At 36.8% G+C, this 17,595-nt stretch overlaps 1 protein-coding gene across 3 annotated transcripts in view; it reads right to left on the reverse strand.

Moving 5' to 3' along the window:
* The window catches only part of LOC5576924 (transmembrane protein 94), a 28,912-nt gene extending 11,317 nt beyond the window's left edge, over window positions 1–17,595 (reverse strand). Inside the window, exons 1-6 of one of the 3 annotated variants that reach the window (XM_021839468.1) lie at window positions 17,114–17,595; window positions 15,143–16,202; window positions 2,386–2,523; window positions 1,627–1,671; window positions 1,225–1,354; window positions 1,009–1,168 (exon numbers count right to left, since the gene is read on the reverse strand). In XM_021839468.1, coding sequence (XP_021695160.1) covers window positions 1,009–1,168; window positions 1,225–1,354; window positions 1,627–1,671; window positions 2,386–2,523; window positions 15,143–16,202; window positions 17,114–17,250 — 1,670 coding nt within the window. In that variant the 5' untranslated portion in view covers window positions 17,251–17,595. The remainder of the gene's footprint in view (window positions 1–1,008; window positions 1,169–1,224; window positions 1,355–1,626; window positions 1,672–2,385; window positions 2,524–15,142; window positions 16,203–17,113) is intronic. The other 2 variants (XM_021839469.1, XM_021839470.1) reach the window with 2 other exon arrangements.

Below are 17,595 nucleotides of genomic sequence, written 5' to 3' on the forward strand. Positions count from 1 at the left end.
ATGTGTTCTACTAAAAAAAAGTGTGGCATGATAATTTTCTGTGTAAAATGGTATATAACCCACTATGGCCAAAACCGGTGCTTCTACCCTACTCATTCAAGATTTCGAGTAGCATTCAGTTCCACAGATCCAGATGTTCTAACAGATGAAAAAAGTGATGCCACTGACACATTCCTGGCCGAATCTCAACAAAGGAATATTTCATGCACTTACAATCAAAACAAGTTAAACTCTCGTTGCGATAGAATTGTGCGAATTGAGAATAACATGTTCGACAGATTTTGATTCCAATTGGCAAATTTTGTTTGAATTGATTTTACAACGAATTGCGCAGGTTCTAGTTAATGATATACTTGAGTCGACTAAATCCTAGCAAAATTTCATTAATACCTTCCGTTCCGATGTTCCTTTTGACGAATTTTATGGGCCACTCATAGTAGTACCAATTAGTTACCTTTTAAAACATCAAAAACGTATCGATTGAAAAATTCGCAACATGACAGAATATGAATGAAAAAAATCTATATACAAACATACAAACAACAGCAACTACTAATAAATAATTAAAACCAAGCAGATTAAATCACCCCCATTTTGGCCCATAACCGTCCGAAATCATAATGTGATGCATGTACTTGAAAGAGTAATAGTTACCTGAGCTCTGGTCATTCTGAGGTGAGACCATTTCATTTTAAAAATTAACCGTAACACAAGCTGAGATGGTGAATGGCAAAGTTAAATGGGTAAAATCAAAGCTCAACGCACCGGATGCGATGGAAAAGCCATGCTTTTCAATGGATCCACCTGCTTCCTTCATGCGTTGATTGGCGTAATTTGAAATGTGGGATAAAAATTTTGAAACCGAAAAAGCGCACGATCCAAAAAAAAACAGCGGAAGGATCACAGGATGAGGGAGGGATGGATGGACTCCGAAAAACAAGGCGATATGAGAAAACAAGAAAAATGTAGCAAACACCAAATTAGAAACTTGGTATGCCTAGTACATACCCATGCATAAAGCTATTCAAACTCGACTCTACAATCGCATACCGGTTCGTCACGGGCACCAAGTCCTTGTCCAGCATCGCGACGGCCGTCACGTGCCCGCAGAACTTGGCGTAGTGGGTCTGCGTGTGGGGGCAGCATGTGTTCACCAGGATTGCAAGGCCTGCGGGGAAGCAAAGCGATGTTAGGTATCCTCGGTTGGACGTAGGAGGCTCTTACCCAATGGTTTCAACGAATTTAGGTGGTTCTTGAAGTCGTGATCGTCGAATTCCAACTTGAAGGGGCTGTGTTGATCGTGCGTTAGGTCCAGCACTTCGGCAATTGCTCCGGCACCCTCCTTTTGGGAACTCTGCATGCAAACAATCACACAAACATTCAGGTGCAAAGGGAACACACAAAGAAAGAGAGAAGATAAAAATCCCAGTTTAGTTTGGTGATTGAATGGGCGTCGGTTCTGAGGGACTATTAGAAAGGAAAGAAACACAGGCCAACAACAGTATCCGGATACAACAGTAGCACACGTTGAAAGTCAAGCATAATCGAGATATTTAAAACAGAAAGTAAAAAAACGAAAATCCAAAACAACCAAACAGAATGATAAAGTCACATCGACATCAATACCAGCTCGATTATATGCGAGAGTGGGTGGTAGTGTTCCTGGCAGCACTGGAAAAACCAATAGGAGGTTAACAAATTGGTTGGTGGATATTGACATAACGTAAAACGGAAGAGAAGGTATGTTCTGTATTTTGTTTGCAATGAGATAGGGAAGGGTGAGAGCAGGGATTTCCTGAATCATTGCTGTATTGTATTGATTTAAGCTGGTAACACTGGATACATGATAGGAAACAACTAAGCTGGTCACAATCCATGTTTTGAACAAAATTATTTGATTACTTTTTAACTTCACTTCACTTTGTCCATCGATTTAGCTTCATCGAGTATTAAATCACCTGTTTTCTGAATAACCGGAAAACGTAAGTTTTTGTTGAAGTGTTTTTGTAGTAACTTTTCTGGGAGATGAAGCAGTATTCAAAACGTATATTGTACAACTAGATGATGCGATGTCATACTTTAAACAGATATAGTATATAAAAGAAAGGAACATTCTACAGTGTTGCTAGAAGGATCTAGCACAAACACCGACCATTTTCCTGTGTATATTGTAGTGTCTTGTGTAGTCAAAAACTAAGCTGGAATCAGCTTGATTATTTCGGCATGTCAATTCTTGGAACATCCCTGCTCCATTTCAGAATTTTGCACACAATTTTGATACTTTGTAGGCCGAATGTGGGGTAGATCGATCCGAAACTTAAGCAGCGTTAATGAGAGAGAGTAGTTTGGAAAAAATGCAATACTCTCTGCCCTCTTCGTACCAACCTGTGAGTTCAAACTACTCTGCTCCGACTGGTCCGAACCGCTGTTCTCGTTATTGGACGCGTTCCTCAGGAAGAACACCTTCTCCGCTGTGGGATTCGGCCACGATAGGATTCCCTTCTTGTCCACGCAGCACAATGCCTATAATTGAGAAAACCTAGTCAAAAAACCTATTTAATCAAGGCACAGTGATTTAGTTAACCCCTCCTCCGGCAGTTTCATTTTTTCACCACAAAAAAAAAAAAAAAAAATCAAACAGCGATAACTTTTTGGTTTTTCGATGTTTCTGCACCATTTTTTCACAAGCCCTTTAAAAACTTTTCTACCGTGAACGTACCATATTTGACGCGGGTCCAAACTTGACGCATTTTCTAATTAATGTTATCATGAATTAATTCTAGTTTAGACTAGCACTCGATAATTTATGGCTTAATCTTTGTTTACATGTTATTGAAGGATTCTAATCGAAAAAAGTTAATTTTTGATTAATAATAGGCAAAAAATAAAATCTATTTGAAAATGCATCCGACAAGTGCGTCATTTTTTTCATTCCTTTCATTCCATTACTAGTGTTGTTGATCAATTTTCGTGAAAATATGGTGCTGTTTTACAGCAGTATCATCAACAACAGTCAGTAATATTCTTTTATTCATGAATTGACGTCGAAATTTTTCTATTTTTAAGCTTTAAGACATTTTTTTGTATTTAAATCTTGTGCGTCAAGTTAGGCACACAATGTTACTTATTATTTGCTATTTTGTTCAGCATGTTTTATTGGATCGAAAATACCAAAATAAATATTTTTGTTGCTTGCATTAAAAAAATACGTCCGCGAAACAACCCAATGCTTTATGTAATCACATGTAAAGGGTCATCCATAGATTATGTAACGATTTTAGGGAGAGGAGGGGGTTCAGGGAAATGCAACGATTCATACGAAATATTCTCACTTTTCATACAAAAAATGTAGCCAAGGTGGAGAGGTGTTAAAAATGGTAAAATTTAGAGAGGTTTATGGACGTCCTCTAATGTTTCAAGGAAGCTTCAATGAATCACGTCAGGAGATGAGGTGTTGGTTCAATGGTTGGTTTAGTAACATTTATACAATAGGGGGTGTCCATGAGATACGTGTCACAAAAACATACCATTTTCACAACACCGCCTATCCGCCCTACGTCACACTTTTTATATGGAACCCTTAAAAAAATTGTATGATTCGTCATATCTTGCAGAACACCCCCTTCCTCCTAATAACATGACGTACTTAATGGATGAACCCATATATGGTTCTCGATCGTTTTCGAGGCCCATAATGCTGTAGGTTGTACGCATATTTGTCCCGCGGTTCATAAGGTTTCCATAGAACATGAGAATAGTAGGCGTAGTTTACGTGTTATAAGTAATGAAGATTCTCAAATGGTCAATTTTGGAACCGGTTGTTTTCGTTCTATTTTATTTTCTACACTTTAACTGAACGCACAGCAAAAGTACTACCGGACGTAATTAAAAACTATTTCCAAAAGTTCTAACTTTTATGTTCATTATCAAGCGCTTTTTTCAGTTCATTGAACTATTGAATACTAAAACTCTTGTAAATTTTAAACTTTTGCAATTATTTTTAGTGCGTCAAATAAGGAACATTGAAGAATTGATGCGTCAATTAAGGAACCTAATATTTTCCACATAAAGTCATTAAAAAACGAAGAAAAAAACATTTAATATATTTTTACCGATTTTTCTCTAATTCTATAATAGTTGAGTTAGCATCTTCAAATTTCAACAAAATCGGACAAATTTTGGCGATTTGACAAATGTTTGAATTTAGAATTTTCTTAACCGCGTCAAATATGGTACGTCCACGGTACTTGCTTCTCCACGTGCAGCTCTAAGCTTAAGGTTGGGAGGCCGTCGTAGCATAATTGTAAAAAAAACGTTGAATTTGTTTTCTTCCATTACTCAATATTATTAAGACATTGCTCGCGATTGAAAGATGCAAAACTATGATGTCGGCACCCAGTACTGTGAAGGTTAAACTTTGAACTGTGAAATATTTAAGGTACCGTCGATAGGGGTGACAATGGGTCTAGGGGGTGAGATTGGGTCAAAACGGAAAAATATGATAAGGACTGTTCATTTAAAAAAGTGGACACCTAAATATTAGCATTTTGGTGTAAAAATTCCATAAAAACAAATAAAATTTTAGGGGACGGACCTGGTGTAGTGGTTAGAACACACGCCTCTCACGCCGAGGACCTGGGATCGAATCCCATCCCCCGACATAGTCACTTATGACGTAAAAAGTTATAGTGACGACTTCCTTCGGAAGGGAAGTAAAGCCGTTGGTCCCGAGATGAACTAGCCCAGGGCTAAAAATCTCGTTAATACAGATAAAAAAAAATAAATAAAAATAAAATTTTGTTTCAGTGTGATCTCAAGTGTTTATTTTGACAGCAGACAAAAGTTGACAAAAAAAATTATAAATTCTAAACGATGGGTCGAATTGACATGGCGACTCTCAATTTTTTTCTGCACAAATGGTGTACAGAAAAACTGCCGTTCCGAGATTTGGCTTAAATCGCGAATTGTCCAAATTGAATTTTTTCAACGCTGTGGCCAAAACAGATATTCCTGACGACGTACGATACATCCCAACAGAAAAATTTGGGAAAAATGATTTGATATGGCAAGCAATTTGCTCCTGCAGTATGAAAGTACTACATATTTCACGACGGGTTCAATCAACGGCGAAAATTACAGAACTGTATTATTAAATTAAAAAATTAATTAAAAAATGGCTTCTGCCCATCTACTGAAAGCATACCATGCCTCCATTGTTTTTGCCAGACCTAGCATCGGCTCACTATGCTTCAGCTATTTTGGAGATGCTCAAGAAGGAATAAGTCGAATTTGTAGAAAAATGATCGAATCCATCAAACTGCTCAGAACTACGCCTCATTGAAACATATTGGGCAATAATCAAACGGCATCTTAAGAAGGATGGAAGAGAAGCAAGCTCCATCGATTTTTTCAAGAAAATGTGGTCAGCAGTTCAAAAAGCAGTTCTAAAAGTTCCGAAAAAAGTTGTGCAGAATTTTATGGGAGGTATCTAAAGAAAAGTAAGAGCATTCTCCAGCAATGCTCAATAAATGTTCAAATTTATGTGAATTTGATCGAAATTACGTTGATTTCCATGTATTTTAGGTAAACTCATGAATTTGTTCGAAAATAAACAGTTTACTGTAAAAAACACGTGTCCACTTTCTTAAATGAACAGTCCTTATATGAAATATTTCAGCCAATAACGCTGATATTATTAAAATTTGTAATTCATATGTTGGGGAACATATAATTACACGTAATTCATCACAATATACATTTTTAGAAATAGTAGTTTTTGTTTACTATATCGATAAACTTGTATGATGAAACTAGATAAAATTTACAAAATTAGATTTCTCCTGTGCAAAGTATCACGCATGTACTTTAACGTCTATAATTATATTAGTAGAAAATTGAAAGTCTTTTCATTACACTTCACATGTATTTCCCGGAATCTATTTGATTTTTCCACAAAAAAAATTTTTTTTTTTTCGTTACAATGTCTAAAACATTGAAATGGGGGTGAGATTGGGTCAACAGGGTTTCGACTCAATTTTGAAAATAAAATTCCCTGACTTTCCCTGACCTTCCAGTCATTTTCCAGAAAAGTTCCAGACCACTGAGTTGGTTAATTTGAACCGAAATAAGTAAGATTTTTACAAGAAGATACATATTCGTTATGTTATAGGTCATATGAATAAACTGATCAAAGGCTTTTGCTTTATTGAGATATATGTACCTGCCAGATGACATTGAACGTTTATTCAAGTTGATATGATAAAACTGAACAATTGAGAATCTATTTACATTTCAAACTTGAAGATCCGTATGAACAAAGATGTTCTCGGCTAGTGAACTATTTCAGACCTAATTCAAAATTTTAGGCATGAACGAAAATTCTGGTCCTCCTTCCTTTTTTATACAAGAACACACTACACTATTACGATCATCCATCATACTTTTTTTAGTGGAAGAAATCTATCTAAAAATTTGGCTTCTTCCAGGCAAAATTCTAGCCATTGCCATAAAACTTTCTTGGAGAATTGCTTCAAGGAATTCCACATAGATTGCTCAGAAATTCTTCTTGAAATTCTTAAGATTTTTCCCAGATATTCCTTCAATACTTCTCAATGAACTCTTGAAAGATTTCCTCCAGAAGCTCCTCATCTCCAAGATTCTCTAAAAAATGTTAGAGAATGTCTTTCAGTCTTAAATATTTCTAAAAATAGCATTTTGATTTCCTAGAACTATTCCAGGAATTCTTATGAAAATATTTTTCAGGATAACATATTTTTTCCAAATTGTTTTTATTTATTTTTTCCTTACAATATCTTTGATAATTCTTCACGATGATTAGTTACAGTTAATATTTTAGGATTTCGGTATGAATTACCCCTAGCTTTTTTCCACGAAAAAAATATCTAAATATTCTTAACGGAATGCATTCAGGGCTTGAACAATGCGCTGATTAGAAGGTTTCTAATGTTTCTCTTGTACTTGTCGTACCTTCAGCAATGCTCCGAGGAACTTTTCTTAAGAACTCATCTACGAGTATCTCTAAGTAATATCACAAATTGTCAATAGCAGGGCTGGAAAAAATTCTGAAATTCACTCTACAGTAGCCAAACAAAGCCAATCACAGTCAACGAAGCCAGTGAAACTCACGTCCATCGCTGCTGTAGGCAAAAAGCCATGAAAATTGCAAAACACCCATTGCTAATGGCAACCCAAAATTACTGTAGAAAAATGTTCTATTTTCCTCTGCATTTCCCGCATTTCGAGCCTTCAATGACACTAACGTTTTAGAAAATTCATGCACCCAACATAGGCTACTTGATGAGATTCACGTTTTTGAACTACTGTACTGGGAAGAGCCACGTGATTTTCGTGAAATTCAAGCCTACTACTATTACCATTCCCAGCACTGGTCAATAGATTATCAAGATTATTTCAAATTATATTCCTGAAATTTCTGCTTTTCAATAATTTTCTGGATTACTAAAAATAATCGAGGAACTTTGAGAATCATCCTCAGAATTTTTGTTGAATTTTCTGGGTCCTGGTTCCTTAGTCGAGTGGTTAAAGTCCACGGCTGCAAATCAAAGCCATGCTGAAGGTGTATTGATTTAGCATAATCAATTACTTTGCAGACAATAAACTCGTTTGATGTTGTAGTATTGACATTTTTTCCCTGACCTCAAGTGAAATTCCCTGATTTTCCCTGACTTTTCAAGTCAAAAATAAATTCCCTGACATTCCCTGACTTTCCAGGTTTTTCCAGGTAGTCGACGCCCTGGTCAAGTAAGAACGATAGTAAATGAAATCACAAGTCCTTTTTTTGACATTTTACGGTGTCGGGTGTTCTTTTTTCATTAAGATTTGTTTATTCTTTCTAAATACAGCATCTCTGAAACATCAAACAAGTCTACTTGAGTACTCGGTGCATTGAATAACAATTCAACGCATCCTGACCACTTCTCAAACCAGCAACTGTTTTCCGTGCGCAGCAACATCGTAAAATTTTAGTAAATGATTTTTTTCTTAAATTCAATTTCAAATTCAATATTTCATGAGTGTTTTCATATTAAAGAAACATCTCACGGAAGTACAAATGAAATACCGGGGATTATGACGTCAACATCTGCTGAAACGTATTGATCATGGAATGTCGCACCGAAATTCAACTATTTGCGAAGGTTTAAAATAATCACTGTTTCAGTACACCTTTGGGAAACCTGAATAGGCTTTATGGCAATGGGGATGAGACTTTGAAAACAATTTGATGGAAAAAAAACAAGAAAATTTATGTAAACTTAACGATAAATGTTGGGTTTACATATTTATTCTCATAGCTCTTCAAGTTTTTGGTATAATCATTCTTTTAAGTGGGTTTATCATACTTGTGAAACATCTTAGATATCTTTTCGTCTTATTTGCATCGTATTTCATCAATATTTTTCAGCTGTGAATGGGTTTGAAATCATATTTTCAAAAACAAGTTATTTTAATTACAGTGACCCAATGTCACCCCCTCTATGGGGTGAGATTGGGTCATTTTTCATTCACTTGTGGTGCCACTGTGAATAAATATTTTTCTTTAATTTTTTTGAACAGTTGTTAATGTTCCATCAAAGTACATACACACCAAATTTGAAGTTTATTGGAGTTAAATTGCGATAGTTATTCAATAAATAAATCGTACATATCCCTTTTTGACCCATTGTCACCCCCAACGACGGTACAAAGGACTTCTACACTCAAAATAATCTTAACGCCATTGTTACGTGAAAACCTATACATTTTTTAAGAAGCACTTTTGACGTAGCTTTTACAGGAATCATAAGTCACGACGAATGAGCAAATGAACTTCTTACTTTTCATCGGAGAACCGTGTAATAACTACGTGATTTATCAATGTTTTCTACCGATGAATTTGATGAAACCCAAGGTATGTTCCCAGGAAAATTCACTAGAATTTTATTATAGATTCAATCCGTTTTGCTTTGCGTATTTTGCATACTTTGAATCATTTATTTATTACACAAGATTATGCAAATTAATGTTTTATTCTATCATCGTTATTAAAGCAACTTACAAGGGAAGGTCACGATGGTGTTACACGGGGATTTCAACCGGACTATTTTTGTTATCTAAATTTATTTAGATGTCAATGTTCCATGCACTTCATTTTTTTTTTATTTCTTCCATAGAAGCCATGTCTTTTTAGTAATACAACCTGAAAGTGATTGTAAAGGGGCTAGTTCGTACTGACAAAAAAGGCTACGAATCGTACTGACAAGAAATGCTGCTAAGGATAACTTCCAAGGTTAATAGGTGATTATAAAACGAAGCCAAACTATGAATTTTCAAGTGCACAAGACGAGAGAATCTGACAACAGTTCGCGTTGAAAACCAATCAAATTGCTTGCTTGCTGGTGGCGTCCAATGGGATATATTTTCAACGCGGAGCGTTGTTTGCTTCTCAAGTCTTGTGCTCTTGAAAATTGGAGGTGTGGCTTCCTTCTATAATCACCTTAACCACGGGGTAAAGTGTAGAAACATTTATGCACTCTTTTTTATTAATTATTTACTGTTTTTTTTTTGAGATCATATTATGAATTATGAAATTAAAAGTAAATCAAAATAAGAGACACATGTAAGGTACCGCGGGGCAAGTGGGTAAATGGGGTAAGTGAAAACAATTGATATATTTTACTGAATATGTGAATTAACGTTTTAAACTCATGCGTAAACCTTTGAGGTCATTGAGAACATTACGATAGGTAAGAGATTTCTGAGATTTTTCAGCCATTATTGCATAATAGAGTGAAAAATTGTTAACCTTTCAACTGTTACTCCGTAACAAGTTGGCGGCGTACAATCTTATTTTAATATTTTCAGTGGAAAAAGTTGCGGAAAATAATTTCCTGTACCACTTCTTAGTTGTCCTCTGTGACAGTTTCAAACTACAATAAAAAAAGTTTTAGAAATCATTCGACGTAGACAAAAAGTGAGGGATTGAGATTTCTTAAGCGCCATGCAATTTATTTTTAATTTGTGTGAGGGTGTTGAAAAACCCCAAAAATGGTTTTACGTTATACGTTAGAAGAAACAGGTGATATGTTCGGGTGTTGACGTCGATAAAAAACAAAGAATGCAGTTATAAACCACTAGAACAAACAACATTTTCATAAATTGCCACTCTTTCGTAACAGTTTTATGTAGAATATAACTAATTATTTGAACCTTAACACTAGTCCATGTCTCTCCAGGGTACTCAGCATTTTCCCAAGTAGATTATTAACCCTCTAATACCCATATTTTTATTTTCGATCTAAATATCATTTTTTGTTATCTAAAATCGTTCTAAACACGTTTTGGGCAATGATTTATTTTTTATTCACAAATCTATGAATTTTGGTCTTTGGTTTTTATGATTTTTATTTTTGAACGTCCCTATTTTTTTCATATTTTCTTGGAGCCTCTTCTAGTTACTGATTTTTGACAATAAAAGAAATCAAATTTTTACGGTACTTTCAAAAATACAGTGACACCTCCATGAGTCGATGTTCCATGACTCGATATCGACTCATGGAATCATACTAGAAACAAAATTTCATGGTTACTATAATGGTCCCTTAAAACAGCTTTCCAAAGGATTGCTGTTCCATGACTCGGATATTTCCATGAGTCGATGGTCCCTTCAGTATCGACTCATGGAGGATTCACTGTAACTAATTTCTAATATTTTTGTGGAAATATTTCTATTTTCCGTGTAATTAAAAAAAAAGCAAGTTGGAAATTATTTTAATATCACCACCAAGCTCTTCTTCTGTTATAGGTTGATAGTAGAAAAATATAATAGGTACGATTTTTTATATTACACGTTAAATAAACCCCAGGCTTTTGTAGGTTATATAAGAATACAATTTTTCAAACAGTTTTCAAAATTACAACAAAATTATAGGTCATAATTTTTTTTTCTTATATGCGTGTTATGAGTCAAGGTTCAAGCCAAAAATACAATCATTTTGATTTCCGAGCTACGAAAAAAATACACAAAACTCCAAAGTGCACCGCGCGTCTAAAGGCGGGGTATTAGAGGGTTAAAACTGTGCATCGATGATTCAATAAAAGTTTAAATTTACATATATGTTTGTACTTGTTTTATTAAATCATAATGTTATTTTAGAATACAAAGCGAAACTAAACGTAATGCATCAAAAATAAATACGATTAACTTTTACTGAAAGCATTCTATAGCAATCATCAAATCACATGGTAAGAAGAATGGGAAAATCACGTAGCTATTAAGCCCTTCTTCGGTGGAGTGAAATAAATAAATTAATCCATTCTTCTTTACCTATGATTCCCATAAAAGCTACGTGAAAAGTACGATGAAAAAAAAAACACGTATTACATATTTTATTTCACAATGACGTTTGGATTAGTATGAGTGTGATTTCTGATTACTGTAGTATATTCTGAAAAAAACTTTGGTATTGGGATTTTTTTTCGTCACATTTTAAATAATCATAAATATAAAATCCCAGAGTTGTCTGTCTGTCAGTAACGCTTTGAAATGTTTCATCGAAATGTTTCGTTGAGCACTACAACAGCAATTTGAGAGCACTACAACGGTCAATTATAGTATTAGAACATTACAATTGCAATTTGTGGAGCACTACAATAGCTCTTTGACAGAATATTCTGGATTTTTCTGGAACATTGTCATTCCAATTCGTAGAATATTCTGGAACCCTTCACCATTTTCGTCTGTTTAGGAATCAACTTCAAGCAAATTGTAATTCTGTCGAACTTGAATCGTATTGTGAAACGAGTTCGACATATGTAAAATCAAGATAAAAGATTTATTTATTTACAGTGAAATCTCCATGAGTCGATGTACAACGACTCGATATCGTCTTATGGATGCATACTATGCTTACTTTGATCCCTAAAACAGCTTTCCAAAACATTTCTGTTCCGTGACTCGATATATTCCTGAGCCGATGGTTTTTTCACCACACTGAGATTTTGGAAAATGACATTGACGTCAGCTATTCGGGAGAATATGCTAGAATTGTTGGTAAGATTCTACTCTCTAATTCATAGAATCTTCTGGAACATATGAAATATTTCACAACAGAAGGAACACTACAGCAGCATATAAGGCTATAATTATTTCAGATCTGAACACTACAACAGTATTGAGGCCATGTGCTCGATGAACCCGACCAACCAGTCTTCATAATTCTTTATAGATCTTTGACCAACGATGGCGATCGCTAACGGTTCAAAACGAATCTATATCGATCGCTATCGAAAATCACTGACTGGTTGACCGGGAAGTATGGTCAGAGCATAAATTTAGGCGATTTTGCGGTTAATACAAGCGATTTGAAAGATTATACATAGCCGTTCGCTTTAAACTATTGTTGAAACGTGGCTAGCCACGTCGCGTAAGCTAGTAAATAAATAATGTACTAAAGCAAAAAAGTTTGAAGGTATTGTTCTCTAAAAGTCAGAAAAAGCGTTTGATAGTCACATACTTTGATAATAAACTTCAAATATTTAAAAATTACACTTATTTGTTAAAAATATCAGTTTGTTCGGTTGTAGAGAATACAAGAGGTCTTAGAGAACGTCTGTTGTATGGTCACAATTAGTGATCCTTTATAGAGAGATGTGCGGAAGTAAAATGGAATGATTGGGCCAGAGCAGCAGTGCTGATTTTGCTCGGCGTCGAGAATAATATTGTAACACGGACATGACTTCCTCATTGCTAAAAAGTGTATTTTGATTCGTTATAGATCTTTGAGCTACATATCCAAACTAATAAATAGCCGAAAAAGTCAACAACTAAAAATCGCATTGACAAAAATTTAAAAAAACAATAATATTTCATATTTTTGCTTCATGCAAAATTACTTTTACCGAAATAATTTCAAGCAGATTACAGAATAACAATTCAAATAATGAACACAATTTTTAATTCGTTTTCATTTCACATATAAAAACTATTATAAAACATGACATGACGCTTATTAATGTTCGAATCCTCTGAGCAGAATCTCAATAGAGAAACTTAAAAGTAGATGGAGTACCGTGTACCTTTTAAGTCCGCTCCTAAATTCTTATCTTTGACAGATACGCGTATTTCGACTACCACTTGCAGTCTTCTTCAGTGTCAGTTACTCGTATCCACTCGTATCAGTGGATCAGTGGATACGAGTAACTGACACTGAAGAAGACTGCAAGTGGTAGTCGAAATACGCGTATCTGTCAAAGATAAGCATTTAGGAGCGGAATTAAAAGGTACACGGTACTCCATCTACTTTTATGATATGACGATTTTCGCATTTTTTTATGTACACTACTGTACTCTACTATTTTGCTAAATACCATTCATGTTTAAAAGAAAAATTTCTTCATCTCACGTTTATAAGGATTGATCGTCAAGCTCATAATACAGGTCGGACTCGATAATCCGGGATTCGATTATCCGGAGACTCGATTATCCGGGGACTCGATTATCCGGGATTCGATTATCCGGAATTTTAGACTCGATTATCCGGAATTTTATTTTTGATGTTCTTGTTTTTCAATTTTTATGCATAAATCTGAGATAATTTGGCATTGCAATATACAATATGAATGGTTTTGCAGTTTTTATTTTTATTTTATTTTATTTTATTGATGTACAAGGGGGTCAGGGGCCAAGTCTCCAGCATAAGTTTAAAAACCCACACCGTCCATAATACACCGAGGGAATTTTGTAGTTTGGGAAGTAGGCAACGCAACATCTTTGACCAGAAGGTTCTTTAAGTTTTGCTTCTACTCTTGACTTCCAATACACGTATGAATGATGCAAGGTCAAAAGAACATGAATCAGTCATACATATAGCGGTAGTGAAGTGTTTTGCCTAAGGATATGGGAAAGGAGGGATTTTGGGTGGTATTTTGTAAATAGCTCTGTGGAACAAGTTTGTTATTAGTTAAAAATTTAGTTAATCTTATTCACCTTGCAATCAGTAATAAGAATATTTACAAAAACATGATACTTATCTTTTCTCGGCCAGTACGCTGCATGTCTTTCCTCTCCGATGAATTTTTCCTCGTTGTAATGGCGGGTTAGATATGAAAACAAGGATAAAGAGAGAAGAAATGTTAGTGATTGTTACATGCTTTATTGCTGTATTGGCCTACAATGAAATCATACAAAATTCGCTCTTTGGATTCTCATGGTAACAATCCCCATGCAGCTTACAAGAAACTCCATGGCAATGATAACTGTACGCCATGTGCGGCATAGAGGACATCTCAACAATACTGATGACGAACAACAAAAAATGAATCCAAAAGAGCGAAAACCTCAATGTTTCAATGTAGGACAATTCAGCTTTATTGCATGTGAGAAGTTCTTGGTGATATTCTCACAACGGCCATTCAGAATGGTTCGACGGATGTAGATAAAAGATCATTATGATAAAATTAACGCGACGACATGTTAGTGAGCTCAGAGCGATTATTATATTTGCAACTGTTAATTTAGATAGTTAAACTTAGAGTCGGTTATTGAAATATAACTTTTAAGATAAGCAGGAGTAAAGCACAAACGCGAAGTAATGACCTTTCATCCCATCTTCAAGTGCTCCCCACAAGCACAACACTTCATTCTGGCACTTTAGAACGTTCATGTTGTAACTTGTTCACACAAGAAATCTGCTTCGACCGAGTTGGCAGAACGCGCCCATACCCCTTTCTGAACCAAAGGACAGGGAATATGAATGGTTTTGCAGTTTAGAACGTATTGAAGAAAAGGGAGGTTTGAAAAAGTTTTTTTGTGTATGCTGGTCAAATTTTTTTTTTCGTAGAGACCCCTACACCGCATTATATAAATAAAATAACGAAAAAAAGATAATATTAATGTTCTTTTATCAGAGATTTCAATTTTTTTCTTAGTAATTCGATTATCCGGAGTGAAAAAAAAAATCGATACTCCGGATAATCGAGTCCAACCTGTACCAAAAAGTTCACGAGAACGCCTTTTTATATCGAAGAACTTCTTCAAAAGCCCTAAAACCAATATTTCTGAAATTATTCATTTTTGATCATGAAATTGATGAATTAAATAGCAGGCAAGGTATAAACCACTTACCGTTATGGACCCCAGCACCTGGACAACATTGGCGCTCCGACTGAGCAGTTCGCTACGACCAAGGAACAGCTGCCACCAGAAGTAAGCGATTATCCGCCGCGGCAGTTTAACATGGTCCAGATCTCCGGTCGGCGTATCCAGGTCCTCCTGGAAAGATTTTTGCGCCTCCGCTCGCATCACCGACTGCGGGATGGACAGAAGCGTTTCGAGCCGAGCCGTTCCCCACAGGTTGATCGTTATCCAAAGGAGGGGAAACATGAGCGGCAGGACTGGGAGTAAGGCAGCCGATGGATTTAGGAGGAATACGTTCATCCAGTTGGTTGGAAGCTTTCCGTTTAGATAGTAGCCGAGATATCGGAGAGCTCCAACGGTGAGAGTCAGGAGGAAGACTATCAGGAAGCCCCACTGTTGAATGCATTTCGTTATCAGAAGATCCCGCTGCTGGTCGATGATGGTGGTTGGTCGGTCCAGGAAGTTATCCAGCGTCGTTCGGAGGTTTTCCAGGTATGGAGTCACTTCTACGACACAAATCAAATCGGGCATCGGAGCGCGCGCCGTTGGCTTCTTGGGCGGTTCCATCTCTTGGGTCAATCCGTACGTTTCTCCGCATTTGAAGGATCGCTTCCCAGACATTTCCGTACATGTCCCTGGCGACACCTGACCGGGTCGCATAACGATGTAATCCCCCCGCACGAGCAATGCCCAAGGGAGATTAACGATCTTGCCATCGCGATAGGTCCACTGGAGTGTCACACAAGGGGACAGAGGGCTGCACAGATGCGGATAGTTGGAGGGCGTCCAATCGCGGCACAGTTCGGTTCCGCACTTGATCTCCTCCAGCACCATCCGAACCTTTCGGAAGATTTCCGTTCGCTTCAGGTGGTCCTCTCGGGTGATGACCACAACCGTCAGCAGCAGGAAGCTCAGAATGAATCCCGCGGAGAAACAATATCCAACTAGGAAGAAGGATACCATAACCGCAACCGTCGCCAACAGGGAGAACCAACTGAGCACGCTGGAGGGACCTCCGGCAAACGGCAGTTTCAGCTTCTTCAGCCACCTGCAATGAGAATCCTCGTTTAGAATATAATCAATATGAAATAATCAGGGCTGGTAGACGAAGAAGACAGTCTCTGAAGTTCCTATTTTCAAGAATAGGAACTTTAGAGGCTTTATTCGTCTCTGGTGTTACGTCCCAACTGAAACAGAGCCTGCTACTCAGCTTAGTGTTTTTATGATCACTTATTCCTCAGTTATTAACTGAGAGCTTTCTTTGTCGATTGACCATTTTTGCATGAGAATATCTTGTGTCAGGTACAAAGTAGTGATTCTTTATATTAGACATAAGCGGAAGTAAAATGGAATGATTTGGCAATAGACCAGCAGTGCTTAGTTTGCCCGGCGTCGTGAATAGTATTGTAACACGGATATGACTTCCTCATTGCTAAAAAGTGTATTTTGTTTCGTAATAGATCCTGAAATTTTAGAGCAATTCCTGAGACAACCCGTATGTTAATTCACGAAGGAATTCATATAAAAATGGCTGGAGAAATAAATGAATAAATCGAAGTAGGAACTCCTTGAGGAAGTCTTGAAGGAGTTCCTGGAAAAAAACCTTCAACTAATTTCTTCAAAATAACAACCTGGGATAAACCATTGGGGGTTTTCTTGGAGGAACCCCTGTAGAAATCGGAAGACCTGCTGGAGTAACTACTGGAAAACTGGAATTGTTAGAAAAAGGAAATCCTAGAATATCCTTTTTGAGAATTTTCAGAGTAATCACTGTACAAATTTCTGGTTAGGTATTCCAAATTAGAATTCACTGCAAGGAAAAGGAAATAAGTGTTTTTAGAGAGAATTGGATTAAAAAACAAGACTTCCATTGAAATTAAGAGACTTGCATTAAAATAGTGACCAAGTTTCTAAAAAAGCGATCTGCTACCAGCCCTGAAAAAGGAAACGAAAACAAACCTCTGTTTGGCGAATCGCTCCTCGTAGGCGCACAGAACCGTCTCGATATCGTCGTGCAGCCGCTGCAGGGCAATGGTCGTCGAAAGCCCAAGGAACTCCCGTTCGCTGCTGCTGCTTTCTCCGTGGATGCCCATCATTCTTCTGCCCTGCTTATATCACAATCCACAATCCTACCGCAATATCTTTCTCTATCTCGGACTGATGGTCGGTGCTTTTCCCTGGGAAAAGGGGCGCACCAATTTCTACATCTTATTCGGCGTTACCAGGTCGGGAGGCGAATCCGCACGCACTTTTTTCCTCTTGCTGGTGGTGACTTTCCTGTTTTGTTGCCTGTTGATTGATTTTCCAACGCAGAGCAAGAGGATTTCGAACACAAACAAATCGCGCGGACGGAAAAACGATCGATAAGCACCGCAGCTGAAGCTGAAAACTGATAAGACGCGACTTGCAGAGTGCAGTGCAGCAGCCGGACGGAATCTGAC

The sequence above is a fragment of the Aedes aegypti genome, chromosome 1 (genome assembly GCF_002204515.2).
Source record: "Aedes aegypti strain LVP_AGWG chromosome 1, AaegL5.0 Primary Assembly, whole genome shotgun sequence".
Lineage (NCBI taxonomy): Eukaryota > Metazoa > Arthropoda > Insecta > Diptera > Culicidae > Aedes > Aedes aegypti.